At 32.3% G+C, this 14498-nt stretch overlaps 1 protein-coding gene across 6 annotated transcripts in view; it reads left to right on the top strand.

Moving 5' to 3' along the window:
* Nucleotides 1–14498, top strand: part of TMTC3 (transmembrane O-mannosyltransferase targeting cadherins 3) — a 65523-nt gene that overhangs the window by 17229 nt on the left and 33796 nt on the right. For 5 of the 6 annotated variants that reach the window (XM_022552460.3, XM_089921089.1, XM_089921090.1 and 2 more), the window contains 5 exons: nt 298–516; nt 1816–1915; nt 6813–6928; nt 7380–7552; nt 13630–13882. In XM_022552460.3, the coding sequence (XP_022408168.1) occupies nt 298–516; nt 1816–1915; nt 6813–6928; nt 7380–7552; nt 13630–13882 (861 nt within the window). The remainder of the gene's footprint in view (nt 1–297; nt 517–1815; nt 1916–6812; nt 6929–7379; nt 7553–13629; nt 13883–14498) is intronic. The other variant, XM_089921092.1, reaches the window with a different exon arrangement.

Here is a 14498-nt window from a genome sequence, read left to right on the forward strand (position 1 = left end):
CTACTTTTTAAAATTTGTGCGTTGAAGAGGAATTAGTAGTTAGGTCTTCTTTTACTGTTAATTCTTTGACTACTATATATCAGAGATGAAATTGCCTTGTTTTTGTACAAAGGAAATAGGAAAACACAAAAAAACCCCACATAGAGCTATCTTTTATGTTTGTATTATTCTTGGGACATTTCATTGTTTTACTGTTATTTCTCAGCCAAATGTAGTAAAAGCAGTGATTAGTTCATGTACCCAGAAGAACCGAGATACTTTAATAATCAATGATTGATGATGATTTTTTCCTTTTAGGAGAGAAGCCACAAGTCTTACCGTCCCTTAACAGTATTGACGTTTCGCTTAAATTATTTGTTTAGTGAACTGAAACCTATGTCATATCATCTCCTAAATATGATTTTTCATGCTGTGGTTAGTGTGATATTTCTTAAAGTCTGCAAACTCTTTCTGGATAACCGGAGTAGTGTGATTGCTTCTTTACTTTTTGCAGTGCACCCAATACACACAGAAGCAGTAAGTAAAACTATAAATTGATGTTTTTTGCATTATTCCTATACGTGTCTATAATGGTATATATTTTTAAGGAAAAAAAAAATTAACCATGACTTTAATCCAAGTATTTGAAGACTCCTGTTGGTACAGTGTCTTAACTTATTAGTGTAGAGTCTAACTTTCCTTAAAACAAATTTTGAAACAAACATTTATTCAAGAACATAAGATGTAATCACTCAACTTTAGCGATGTAAAATATAAATGAATACAGTAATTTTCTTTGCTAATTTTTTTATGAATAAAGATTTTAAATATTTGTCAACTTGGCATTTTTTTTGTTTCAAAGGACAGAAAATAATAAGAGAAACTTATGTAAGGGATCAAAATTTATCAAAATATATGCAAACATGGACAGATATCCTAACAAATGATGCTCAGTAATTTCTTATTTTCTATTGCCATGTGTTTAAAAATTGTGAGCTGTCTCTACTATTGCCAATATGCTCATCACCAGCACATTCACAAACTATAACTATTTTTCTTGGTAATCTTGAGACTCCAGAATTGCCTCTCAGCAGAGCAAAGAGGACTCTATTCAGTTGCTTTGTTACAAGCTTTCAATTTTAAACAAGAGTCTGTATGCTTAAACTCTGCCGGGGTGTGTGTGTCTGTGTCTGTGTGTGTGTGTGTGTTGGAGGGGAGTTGTGTGTCTCTCCCAGTATCTTGAAACTTTTGGTGTCTAGCTGAACATTTTTCTATATGTCTACAAAAATAATAGGTTGTTTTAAGTTTTATAGTGAGTTCAGAATACTTTAAAGGGATTTGGGGGCTTTATATTTAAATTTTTTGAATTTAAAAGAATGTTTTAAAGTTTATTGTCTTTTTAAATTTTAGTTTGCAGGTTTATTTGTGAGCTATAATGTATTGAGTTTATTATATTTTTGTATTTTAAGAACACTTGTATTTTAAGAAAACATGTAAGAACTACATCTAGATAGTGTACTATAATTGTGTAAGATGTTACCATTAGAGGAAGCTGGGTAAAGGGTAAACAGGACTTCTCTATACTATTTTTGCGACTTCCCCTGAGTCTATAATTACTCCAGAATAATAAAAGAACTGTTACAGTCACTGATAAATTTACTTTTATAGAAGACATACAAATTCACCACATGAGGGCACTCAAAGAATGCTTAAAAAACAGAAATGTGCACTTGAAAAGCTATGGCAGTTTAATTTCTAATTAAACTGCTGTTGCAATTATAGTTAAATTTTCAAGATGCTTTTTATTAATATGAACCCCTCTCCTTCCCTTTCTAGGTAACAGGTGTTGTAGGAAGAGCAGAACTTTTGTCATCTATCTTTTTTCTAGCTGCATTTTTGTCATATACCAAATCAAAAGGACCAGATAATTCTATAGGTAAATGTCTAACATTTAACTTTTTACTTTAGCTATAAAACTCGATCAAGTAATTTCTGTTTACTTCAAGTGGTTCTTATAAAACATATGCCATTTTTGGTATTTGTCTTTATATCATGCTATTGTACTTTAGCATCTATGGACATAAGAAAAGTATGTGACACTGTCAATATTAAAAATTACTGTTTGTAGTTTATATTTTATCATGACTAACAGTTTCTATTTGATCTAAGTTTTAAAAATTTCCCTAGAATATAAGAGTTTTAGGATCATTCTTAGTTCCATTTGCTGTTACCTGTAAATGATGAAGTACCAATACTTCAGTTGTCTTTCTATAGGTAACACATGTGAAGGCTATGAATTGTATTGTTTAGGCAAAGTTAAAAGCCTGTTAGAGTATAACTTTTATTATGTGTTGATCATAGTTCAGCTATTTAATGAGTCCCCTCCATGTAGCCCACCCTGGAAAATGCTTTGTATACATTAACCCATTAGCCCTAATGATGTCAGAAAACAAATTCCAGACAATAAAAATGATTTTTTAAGAGTGTGGGCCCAATGGGCATGAAAGGGCACATACTGTGAAGCACATTATGACGTTAACCTGTACTTGGTTAATCTTAAAATTTAATGCTGAGGTTTTTTTCTATGTTGTTGGAGAATTTTCTCACTATAAACCCAAGGCACTGATGATAAGGAGCTTAATTTTGTATGTATGAAAACAAATTTTCAAGAGAGAAGCAATTTAGTTAAACAGCTTCTTAGATCTGTAATATGAGTAGGTTTCCCTCTTGATGCTATATGCACAATGCCGCCTTGAAACAGTTTTGAGTTCAGTATAACATAGTGGTTCAAAGCATGGACTCTGGAGTCTGGTTTCACATTTCAGGTCCACCATTTAGTAGCTCCATTTACTATGTTGGTCAGATTACATAACCTCTCTGTGCTTTAGTTTCTTTACAAAATGTAGATAATAATAGTCCCTATTTTCCCTGTTGCCTGTAATGCAGTGAGAGGTAGTTCAGTAGCTAATATTAGAATTGCAAACTAATATCGTCTTTAAATACCATCCTAAGCAAAACATGAATGATAAACTTAGAAAATACTGTGCACTTCAAGACCATGATCAGGCTCCTGCCTATCTCTCTAAACATGTCTCCTGCAGTTTTGCCCTAGTCACTTCACTATAGCCAAGCAGACCTTCCTGCTACTCTTAAACAAGTGAAGCACTGGCCTTTATACTTGTTGTACCCTCTTTCTTGAATTTTAGATCTTCACATAGTTGTTTCATTTATATTGTTTACATCATCAGGCCTCAGCTCAACGGTCTCCCTCTTAGAGAAGTTCTTCATTCTAACTAAAATATCCTTTCATTTTATTATATTTTTGATCCTTAATAATTTTACTTGGTCCTTTTTAATGATTTCATATTCTTTATAACTCCAGTATCTTTCCTTTAGAATTACTTATTTTAAATTCTTAGTCTTTTCAGTTAATTCTTAATTAGTCATGTATGTTGTTATATTTGTGCTCTCTCTTTTGTAACTGTGGTACCCTTCAGGTATCTACTTATTTTGGCTTGTGAGCTCAGGCCACATGTTCTCTGAAAGTTATCAACCACTGTGAGAAAGTGATAAAGAGAAAGACCAGCGCCACTCTGTCCATCTGGTGACTCATTAAAATCCAGGGTGGAGATCTCCAGGTTCCCCAGGGCCACTGTTGATCACTATTGTTACCATTCTACCAACCACCTGCTCTAGTCTCTTAAAGAGAATCAGCGTTAAGAACAGGCCAGTCTACCACCCCCTGCATTTAGATGGAAGGTCTGTGGGTGGAAGAAACTGCTGAAGAGTGGTTGGTCATTTTGTACCTTTAAAAAAAATCTTACTCCTTATCCCAGCAGGGCTTCGGAAGTATTCTCATTTAATCCCTGGAACACCCACAACCTACGGTAGCTGTAGATTTCTACAGTAAAGGCGCAAATAATGATTTACCCAGGGCAGTCAGGATTGGCTAGGAAAAACGTTTAAAAAAATTTTTCTCATTCTCTGCTTTAGATGTAGTCCCTCGAAACACCCATGCAGACATACATGATGTTTAAGATAACCTTCAATGCCCAGGAATTTCTCTCTTTTTTTGTTTTTAATATCTTAGAAGCCATATTTTCCTCTCACTTAATCTTTCTAGGCTTGATTTTGGGGAAAGGGGCTAACAGGTCAACAGGTCATGCTAGTTTACCACTTGACCAAAACAAAAACCAAATCATGTTGCTTTCTATCCCTTTAACCTACATTTCTCATAAAACTCATTTTTAATCTAAAAATACATAATTTTTTAACCCATTTATTGTTCTTTTACAATAGGATATAACCTTCATTAGAGTAGGTAACGTTCTCTCACTTTCTTATCTCCATTTCCTAGATGGTTCCTGGTATACAGTGAGTGTTCAGTATATATTTGTTGAGGAAATGATTAGGTGAATGAATATAATATATTTTAAATTCTAATTGAAAACATACTGAAACTTGCTCAGGACCTCTCTCTGTCCTCTTTTCTGCTATGGTATTTTGTACCCCACATTTCATTATTTCACTCCTGAGACCACAGTTTTGTCATCATCTTTGTAGTCTCCATTCTATCTAAGGTATTTGTCCTATGCAAAGATTTTCAATTTGTAATTATTTACTCACTTTAAATTCTGGGTTATTCATGTCCCATACCCTTTTCACAAGCATCATTCATCTTAGGCCCTTTGCACTTGATTTTTCATTACTTTAGGTTTCTGCTCAAATGTCATCAGTAGCGCCACTCATCTTCCCCCCTCCGTTTTATTTCCCTTCACTTTCTGTTTTTCTCTATAATACTTAGGTCACCATTTGACAAAAAATATTTATTTATTGTTATCTCTCTCCCCTACAAATGCAGTAAATACTTAAAATAACTATTTAAATACATGATTACTGAAGGTGTGTATCTTTACACATGTGAAGTCAGCTTGGAAACCTATATTTTGAAATTGGAATAGATTTTGATGATTGAAATTGATTCTACACTTATACATGTATTTTTTTTTTCAGTGTCAACTTATTTAGCAGGGGTACTTGTTTTGGGCAAAATCGCACATGGTAACTTTAGCCACAGAGACCTGATTATGAAAATCAAAGTGTATATGTTCATAAAGTAATTTAGTCACCAAAGAACTGAAGTGACTGGTTTCAGCAAAATGTTTGCCTTTATTAGAACTATTAGTTGCTTACATTGAATCCAGCATCTTGGAAGGCAGCTGTTTGATTTATCTTCCTTGGAGTCAAAATACAAATTAGTGAGAAGCTCTGAATTTAGTATCAGAAGAACCAAGTTAAAGTCATGGTCTCCTTAGTGTGCATGACTCTTTTTAAACCTTCAAAATTCTTTCCTCATCTTAAAAATGAGTACGATTGCACCTGCCCTCATATCCCATTAGGTGATTGAAATGCAGTGAAATATACTGGTAATATAAACTGGTTATATAAACTGTTTAATATACCTATTTTCAAGGCCATTGTTTCCCACTAGTTTTTAATCTGTGCATACCCATTCAGGCATACCATTCTGTATCATCTGTATCATTCATTTGCCAAGCTTATTCCCTCCTCTATTCCTTTATTCATACATACCCCTTTCCCAATTCTTTCATGTCCTGTATATCCTTCAAGGTCCAACTTAGGTTCAACTTGTTTTGTAAATAATCATCTACTAATTTCTTTGCTCTGTGAATTTCTTGGTGACTTTAGCAGGATAGTTCAACCCTTGATATAATCTGTTACATTAATATTGATGGTTTAGGCCTAACTAGAATATGAGATACTTTTTTGAGGAAGGAATACTATTATATCAATACTTAGTATTTCCAATAGTGTTCTCATTTTTTTTTTCAGTTGTTTTTCCTTTCGGTAATGTTAGTCTATAGAGTATTTTAAAATTGAAAGTGATTTCAAAAACAGATGTTTCTATATGAAGCCCAGTGACAAAAGAAAAATGTATTAGATTCATGAATTCTGTTCTTATTTATATCTGGATTTAAGTCAATTATTTGAGTTTACTTTGATTAATGTCCTTAATAAAAACTGAGGTCACACAATCAAAGTACCATATGTTTCTTAAACTGGAAAAGAATTAGAAATCATATTTGCCAATAAGAAAACTAAAGCTCAGAAAAGTTGCCCAGAATCACAAAGCAAGTTAGTAGTAGATCCAGATTTACTCTCACAATTCATGGTTCTTTAATCAAATTACTACTGAGTAGTAGACATTTACTTAAAATTGATGAAGTAGGTTTTCCACTTAAATAGAACTTGTGAATATTCTGTTACAAATTTTTTAAAGAATAGTATTGATTTAAATGCTTATTGCTAACATGTTTTAGTTTTTATAGTCTTTTTTTAGTAAGAATGGTACTGTAGTTTGCCCAGTATTTTTCACTTTCAAGTTTTTTTTTAATTACTCACAGATATAATAAAGTATATAGGTACCTCTATGATAATTTCAGGTATTTATCTTCATTTCAAATTGATAGTTCATTAATTACCACACTCAACCCTGTAAGTTTCTCTTCTCCAGATTGGCCACTCTACCTTTGTTTTTAAATGTTAGCATTTGGTTAGATAATTTTCCTGTCCACAAAAATTTTTTAGTTCAAATTATATATCTTGGTTTTTTTAATATATAAAGCAAAAATTACAGCATTTCAATATGTTTTAAAATATAAAGTATGTCAGTGGAAAATAACAAATGTGAACATAGAATCACAAGTAAAGTTTTTCAGTAATGTCTAATAGTTGTCTAACTTAAAATATCCTTTTATGATATTATAAAATTGTTTTGTGTGTTTTTATATTTTTCTGTTCTTAAATTGCAGTGTGGACTCCTATCGCGTTGACAGTGTTTTTAGTGGCTGTTGCAACACTGTGTAAAGAGCAGGGAATAACAGTTGTGGGAATTTGCTGTGTGTATGAAGTATTTATTGCCCAGGGGGTAAGGAGAAATCTAAATTTCCTTGTTGCTATCTTTTATCCTATTTGAATCAGATTATAATAAACTTATTTTCTAAGTGTATTATTATATAAATTGGTCTGTTTACCAATTATGATTACTAAAAATTTCCAAGAAACAAGCATGTTTTGCCTTCATACCCACTGAAAATTACTTAACATTTTATATTATACCTTCAGTTTTTTAAGAAAGTTTCAATAATGAAACCATTAAGCAACTTGGGAAAGCACACAGTAATACTGTACAGTATAATTAATTATTGGATAAGATTATTGGGCTCAGTTTTATTCATTATCAGCTCCACCATTTGCTCCATGTTGGTTTTATAATTTTGGTCAATTTTTATTTAATCTTGCATTTAGAAAGTATGATAATTGTTGAAAAATTACAGTAAAGTGCTATTTGTTACTTAAACATTTTTTTTCTTTTCTAGTATACTTTGCCATTATTATGTACTACTGCTGGACAGTTTCTTCGCGGAAAGGGTAGTATTCCATTTACTATGCTGCAGACACTAATAAAACTCATTGTTTTGATGTTCAGTACACTATTACTTGTTGTGATTAGAGTCCAGGTTATTCAATCCCAACTTCCAGTATTCACCAGGTATGATATTCTGGTTCTTTTGTTTTCTTCCATCTTTTTTTTTTTAACTTTGCATTTTAAGTGATTGTAAATGTTCCAGAAAATCTTTGATTTACACTGAGGTTTTTTAACAGCTTTATTGAGGTATAATTAATACTTTTTTAAAACCTGCATATATATAAAATGTACAAATTAATAGGTTTTGACATACGTGTACACTCATGAAAACATCACAGTCAAGATAATGACCCCCCAAAATTGGTTAAGTCTTCTATATCCTTAGTGAGTTTTGTCTACTTGTTTTATTAATTATTGAGAGAAGGATGTTGAAATCGCTGACTATAGCTGTAGATTTGTCTATTTTGCCTTGAAGTTTTATCAGTTTTTGCTTCATGTTCTTTAAAGCTCTGTTATAAAGTGTATCAGTGTTTAGGATTGTGATGTCATCTTAATGAATTGATCCCTTTATCATTATTAAATGAGCTTCATCTCCAGTAGTAGTCTTTACTAAGACATTCATTTTGACTTATATTAATGTAACCACTCCAACTATCTTTTGTTCATGTTACATGGTTTGTCTTTTACTTTTTAAATCTATCTATATCTTTATTATTTAAAGTAGATTTCTTGTAGGCTGCATATAGTTGGGTCTTCCTTTTTTGTTTGGTCAGATAATCTGTCTTTTAAATGGGGGGGTTCAACTGTTGATAGTTTGTTGTAAATCTACCATCTTGCTAATCGTTTTCTCTCTGTCTTGTCTGTTCTGTGTTCCCTTTTTTTCTCTCTCTCTTCTTTTGAATTGAGTATATTGTAATACTCTGTTCTTAGCTCCTTGTTGGCTTATTAGCTGTATATCTTTGCTGTGTATTTTTAGTGATTGCTTTAGGGTTTTTTGTTTATGTCCTTTGCTTATCACAGTTTATCTGAAAGGCATATTATAATTGCAAGTATATATAGTATAAATGTCAGCATATATAGTACAAATATTATATATACAATAAATTTTTATGTAAATATATAAACTTATTATAAATAAGAACTTAGCCATGGTGCTATTTGCATACATTTTTATTGAGTATACATTGTAAATCTGACAATACATTGTTAACTTTTGCTTTCAACAATTATCTTTGGAAGAGATTTAAATTTAAAAATTCTTTTATGTTACCGCATAGAGTTACCATTTCTGGTGTTCTTCATTTCTTTGTTAGATCAAGATTTTCATCTGGCACCATTTTTCCTTGTGACTGAAGGACTTCCTTTGACATTTCTTGACATGTAGGACTGCTGGTGATGAATTCTTTAAGCTTTTGTATATTAAAAAAATCTTTATTTTACCTTCATTTTTGAAAAATATTTCCCATGAGTGTAGAATTCTACATTGACTGTTTTTCATTCACTAATATAAAAATGTTGCTCTGTATTCTCTGCTTGTGTTATTTTAAATGGGAAATCTTATCCTTATCTTTATGCTTCTGCATGTAGTATCTTTTTTTTTCTATGCCTGCTTTTAATAGTTTCTCTTTATCGTTGTTTCTCTTCTTATATATTTTTTTTAATTGAGACATAATTGACATATAGCATTGTATTAATTTTAGGTGTACAATATAATGGTTTTATACACACACACACAAATGATTATCATAATAAGTTTAGTTAACATCCATCATCACACATAATTACAAAATTTTTTTTTCCTTTTGATGAGAACTTCTGAGATCTACTTTCTTAGCAGCTTTCAAATATACAATACAGTCTTGTTAACTACAGTCATCATGCTGTACATTACATCCCCAGGACTTATTTATCTTATAACTGGAAGTTTGGGTGAAGATGGACAAAAGGTACAAACTTTCAGTTAATGTTTCTTTTATCTTCTTGTTTCTTATGCCTAGGTTAATTGAGCTTTTTAGAATCTGTAGGTCTTACTTTATATAAATTTTGGAAATTAATTCTTGAAATATTTTTTACTTTGCTCTCCACTCTTCTTCTAGGACTCCAGTTACACGTATTTTAGGCTTCTTGAAGTCATACTGATGCTCTGTTTATTCCCCTTCCCTCCAAAGCTATTTTCCGCATTTTCATTTTGGATAGTTTCTTTTGTTGTATCTTCAAGTTTACTAACCTTTTTTCTGCATAGTCTAATCTGCCCTTAATTTTTTCTAGTTATTTTTCATCTCAGACATTGTTTTCATCTCTGTTTGAGTTCTTTTGGGGCCTTTTTTGTGTATTCCATGTTTCTACATGTTCTAGTACTTTAATGTCTTCTAATTTTATCATTTGTGTCATTTGTTGGTCAATTTAGATTGTATAGTTTTTCTCCTCATGGATTGTATTTTTCTACTTCTTCACATGCCTGGTAGTTTTTTTAATAGGTGCCATATGTGAACTTTACCTTAATGTATTCCTGTATTGTAGACCATTGTTCTGGGATGCATGTAAGTTATTTGAAAAATGTTTCGTCTTCAAGTCTTGCTTTTAAGCTTTGTTTTGGGAGACCACAGTAGCATTTAGGATAGGGCTAATTTTGCTTCCTTGCTGACACAAGACCCTTCTGACCACTCTACCAATAGACTATGAATTATGAGGATTTCCACTCTGGCTGCTGAGGAAGTATTCCCAGTTGTATTTGATATTTGTGGATGTTTATCTAATCCTTTCAGAAGGTATTTTCCTAACTGTATTAGTTTTCTTAGACATGCTTTAACAAATTACCAGAAACAGAGTGGCTTAAAGCAGCAGGAATTTATTCTCTCACAGTGCTGGAGGCCAGAGTCCAAAATCAAGGTGTCAGGCATAGTTGGTTCCTTCTGAAGGCCCTGGGAAAGAATCTGTTCTGTGCCTCTTTCCTGGCTTCTGGTATTGACATTCCTTGGCATGTTGCTGCATCACTGTAATCTGCTCCATCTTTACCTGGACTTCTTCCATGTTTGTTTCTTTGTATTTTCTCTTCTTTGTATAAGGACCTCAGTCATTGAATAGTGGGCCCACCCTCATCCAGTATGACCTCACCTTAACTGTAATTACATTGGCAAAGACCCTACTTCCAAATAAAGTCACATTCTGAGGTTTTTGATAGACATGAACTTTGGGGAGACATGAATCAACCCACTACACTGTCCCCTAGGTATTTCCCCACATATGTGTGCTGATCAGTTCTCATTAGTACTGGAAACTGGAGAGAGATACTCTACAGACCTGAGTTCTCTCTCAGCAGCTTTCTTCTCTCTGATATTCTGCCCACTAATTCTAACCCCCTGGACTTCTAGGGCTCCCAGCTCTATCTTCTCAACTCAGAGATCCAAGTGGATTCCACTCAGGTTCTCTCTTGCTGCACAGACTAAAAACTCTATTGAGGTACTAATCTCTCCAGGTAGGACTCCCCTCATTTGTTTTTTTTTTCCTATCAGGCATCGTCCTTCTTTGCCTGATACTCAGTATATTAAAAGAAGTTTTAGGGCTTCCCTGGTGGCGCAGTGGTTGAGAGTCCGCCTGCCGATGCAGGGGACACGGGTTCGTGCCCTGGCCCGGGAAGATCCCACATGCCACGGAGCGGCTGGGCCCATGAGCCATGGCCGCTGAGCCTGCGCATCCGGAGCCTGTGCTCCACAACGGGAGAAGCCACAACAGTGAGAGGCCCGCGTACCGCAAAAAAAAAGAAGTTTTATATATATTGTGTATTTTTTAGTTGTTTAAGGCTAGAAGCAAAAGTTTTACTGAATTTTAACAGTCTTCATATCGTTTTTTCCCTGCTCTAAGATTAGCATTATTCCATTTCACCTTACTTATCTAAAGTTTAAGAGGAAACTTAGACTAGTTCCCTATTCAGTTTTAAGTGACAGACATTACATGCAAGAACTTTTTTTCTAAACAAAAGCCCAAAATATTGTTCATGTTGCTATCCATGATAGTTCATTTCTGGCCCTGGTTAGAATAAATTTTATTCAGATAATTTCTTTTATGCCCAACACATTCTTTGTGATTTTCACATAATTATCCTTTTTTTTTCTCTCTCTCTTTCCTTTTTCTTTTTTAAATTGAGATATAGTTGATTTACAATGTGTTAGTTTCTGGTGTATAGCAAAGTAATTCAGTTTTACATAAATGTATATATATATTCTTTTTTAGATTTTTTTCCATTATAGGTTATTACAAGGTATTGAATATAGTTCCCTATGCTATACAGTGGGACCTTGTTTATCTGTCTTATCAATATATATAGTAGTGTGTATCTGTTAAACCCAGGCTCCTACTTTATCCCTTTCCCACCTTTTCCCCTTTGGTAACCGTAAATTTGTTTCCTATGCCTGTGAGTCTGTTTCTGTTTTATAAATAAGTTCATTTGTATCATTATTTTAGATTCCACATATAAGTGATACCATGTGATACTTGTCTTTCTCTGCCTGACTTACTTCACTAAGTATGATAATCTCGAGGTCTATCCATGTTGCTGCAAATGGCATTATTTCATTGCTTTTTTATGGCTGTGTAGTATTCCATTGTGTAATAATTATCCTTCTTAACAGCATTTTTTTTCTTTAAAAAATAATTACTTTTTAACTTTCAGAATTTCTGAGTCTAGCCATGCTGAACTAAACAGCTCATTTAAGCATGATAGTATGGGAAATAAATTGAATTGTAGATAGATATTTTATATTTCCTTCTTCACTAGTTTCAGTGTTTTTGTTCTGTTTATCATTCCTTTCAGACAATTTGAATCAACTGTTTTCTATCTCTAGTTTTACAATATGAAAATGTGGTTTATAGGTGTGAATGTATTTGTTTTGTATATGTGTGTGTGGATGACTGTATGGGGTATGTTATAAATATATATTTTCCAAATATAAGCATTTAAAAATGTGTGTGTGTGTATGTATTTGTTATATAAATTTTATTCTATTACCCTGTGAGGTTGATTGTAATATGATTTGCCTTGCTTTGACATGTACTCTTTGACTGCAGTTCAATTATTAAATCACCTATTCTAGATAAACTGTTAATTTTTTAAAATGAACTCTGAAAGTGGATTACAGGGGAAAAGCTTTGTATTCGGTTCTGTTGGTTATTTTGAGAATTCAAGTCCTGACTTTCAAGACTTAGTATTTTTCATATATGTATATATTCAAATATGAAAGTTTAGAAAATATTATTCGTTCAAAAACTGTGTACTTTTTCTCAACCATTTGATATTTTTAAGAAGACCAAGTCAAATAAGTAGTAGAGGTTGATTTTTCATTGGCTTATTCATTTTAATGAGAAATAGGGTTTTTAAAGGACTGTATGTTAATATAGCCAATACAATTTAGAACATAGCCTAAAGAAATAAAAATCTGAAATGATTCATTTAAATGTACTTTTAAAAAAAATGATTTGACTTAATATGCAGAAAATAGACTAAATTAATGAAATGTACATTTAATGTATCATGGCCTATATAAACTAGGATATAAGCTTATATTAAGTAGAACACAAATAAAATGTTACGTAGGTACAGTTACTCCTCTGTACTGGGAATTTGGTTTTTAGCTTTCTAGAAGTCTAAGCAAAGAGGAAAAGCCCATAGGTAATATAGTTTTTTCTGTTCGTGACAAAAGAAAAACATAGTAATTCTTTCTAGGAAGCATAAGTTTTATTAGCATTTAGTGGTGAAAGAAACGTCTCATGTAGGAAAACATTGGTTAGTGTTCTCAGAAGCATTCATAAACACATGCAACAATGAATCTTATAAAACTTTTCTTATGACTTTTAATCAGAAGGTCATAATTTAATGAAAGCGCTTCTGCAGAATGTCATAATATTATAGAATGCATGTCTGAATCATAATAATAAACTAAAAATAGATCACCTGCTTGCCCTTCAAACAGTTCTTCATAAATATCGTTGCTCTCAACTAGGCATTTCATAAAGGTTAGACAGTTTGAACTTTGGCAAGAGTCTGAAATATCCATAAAAATATTTGTCTTCGGTTTAACAAGATTACATGTAGAATATTGCTTTTATTATTATTGTTCAGTACTTTATTTATATCTGTTATATATTAACTTTGTGTTTAAAAAATGTTTTAGTTTAAGTAACTTTTTTTTTCATTCTTTATACAGGTTTGATAACCCAGCTGCTGTAAGCCCAACTCCTACAAGGCAGCTAACTTTTAACTACCTCCTTCCTGTGAATGCTTGGCTTTTGTTAAATCCTTCAGAGCTCTGCTGCGATTGGACCATGGGAACAATACCACTTATAGAGTCATTTCTAGATATTCGAAATCTTGCCACATTTATTTTTTTTTGCTTTTTGGGGGCTTTGGGAGTATTCGGTCTCAGATACCCTGGTAATTCCTCCAAGACTGTTTTAATGGTGAGAAAGTTTCTTAAATTTTTAGGTGATATTATTTTTATTTTAATTTATTAATTAAGAGTGCCTTTAATTCATCAAAAGCATCTTTAAAGAACTACTGTCTTTCTTTGTTCATGTCATCCTAATTTATGAACTTATTTTAGGTTATCCTAGAATTATATATCAGATTTGACTAATGCTGCGCATTCAGCATATGAAACAAAGAGTGATTATGAATTTCCATAATTTGATGGGAACTCTGAAATCATGAAGCATTCTTTTTAGCATCATTTTTTTAAATATATTTCTTACCTTTGCCCAACTAGATTATACACTCTTTAAAGAAATGAGTCATATTATATACTTCTTTGTTTTCTTGGCACAGAGAAGAGTGTCAGGTAAGATACGCAACCAGAAATACATAGCTCTTTATTTTTCATTAGCAAGACTTTCATTACTCCCTGAGGTTTTTCTTACTGTGTTCAGAGAACTCTGATTAAAGTCTTTTCTTGTTTTTCTGAGATCTGTTTCTTTGTAATTTTCTTAACTCTGCCCTCACATCTTACTCATAATAATTCTGTTGCCTCTTACTTTAAATTATGGAAGAAGATAATAATCTTTAACTTTTCTTGAGCAT

Source organism: Delphinapterus leucas, chromosome 11 (genome assembly GCF_059928025.1).
Source record: "Delphinapterus leucas isolate spDelLeu-1000000601 "Yukka" chromosome 11, BTC_Dleu_Yukka2, whole genome shotgun sequence".
NCBI classification, from domain to species: domain Eukaryota; kingdom Metazoa; phylum Chordata; class Mammalia; order Artiodactyla; family Monodontidae; genus Delphinapterus; species Delphinapterus leucas.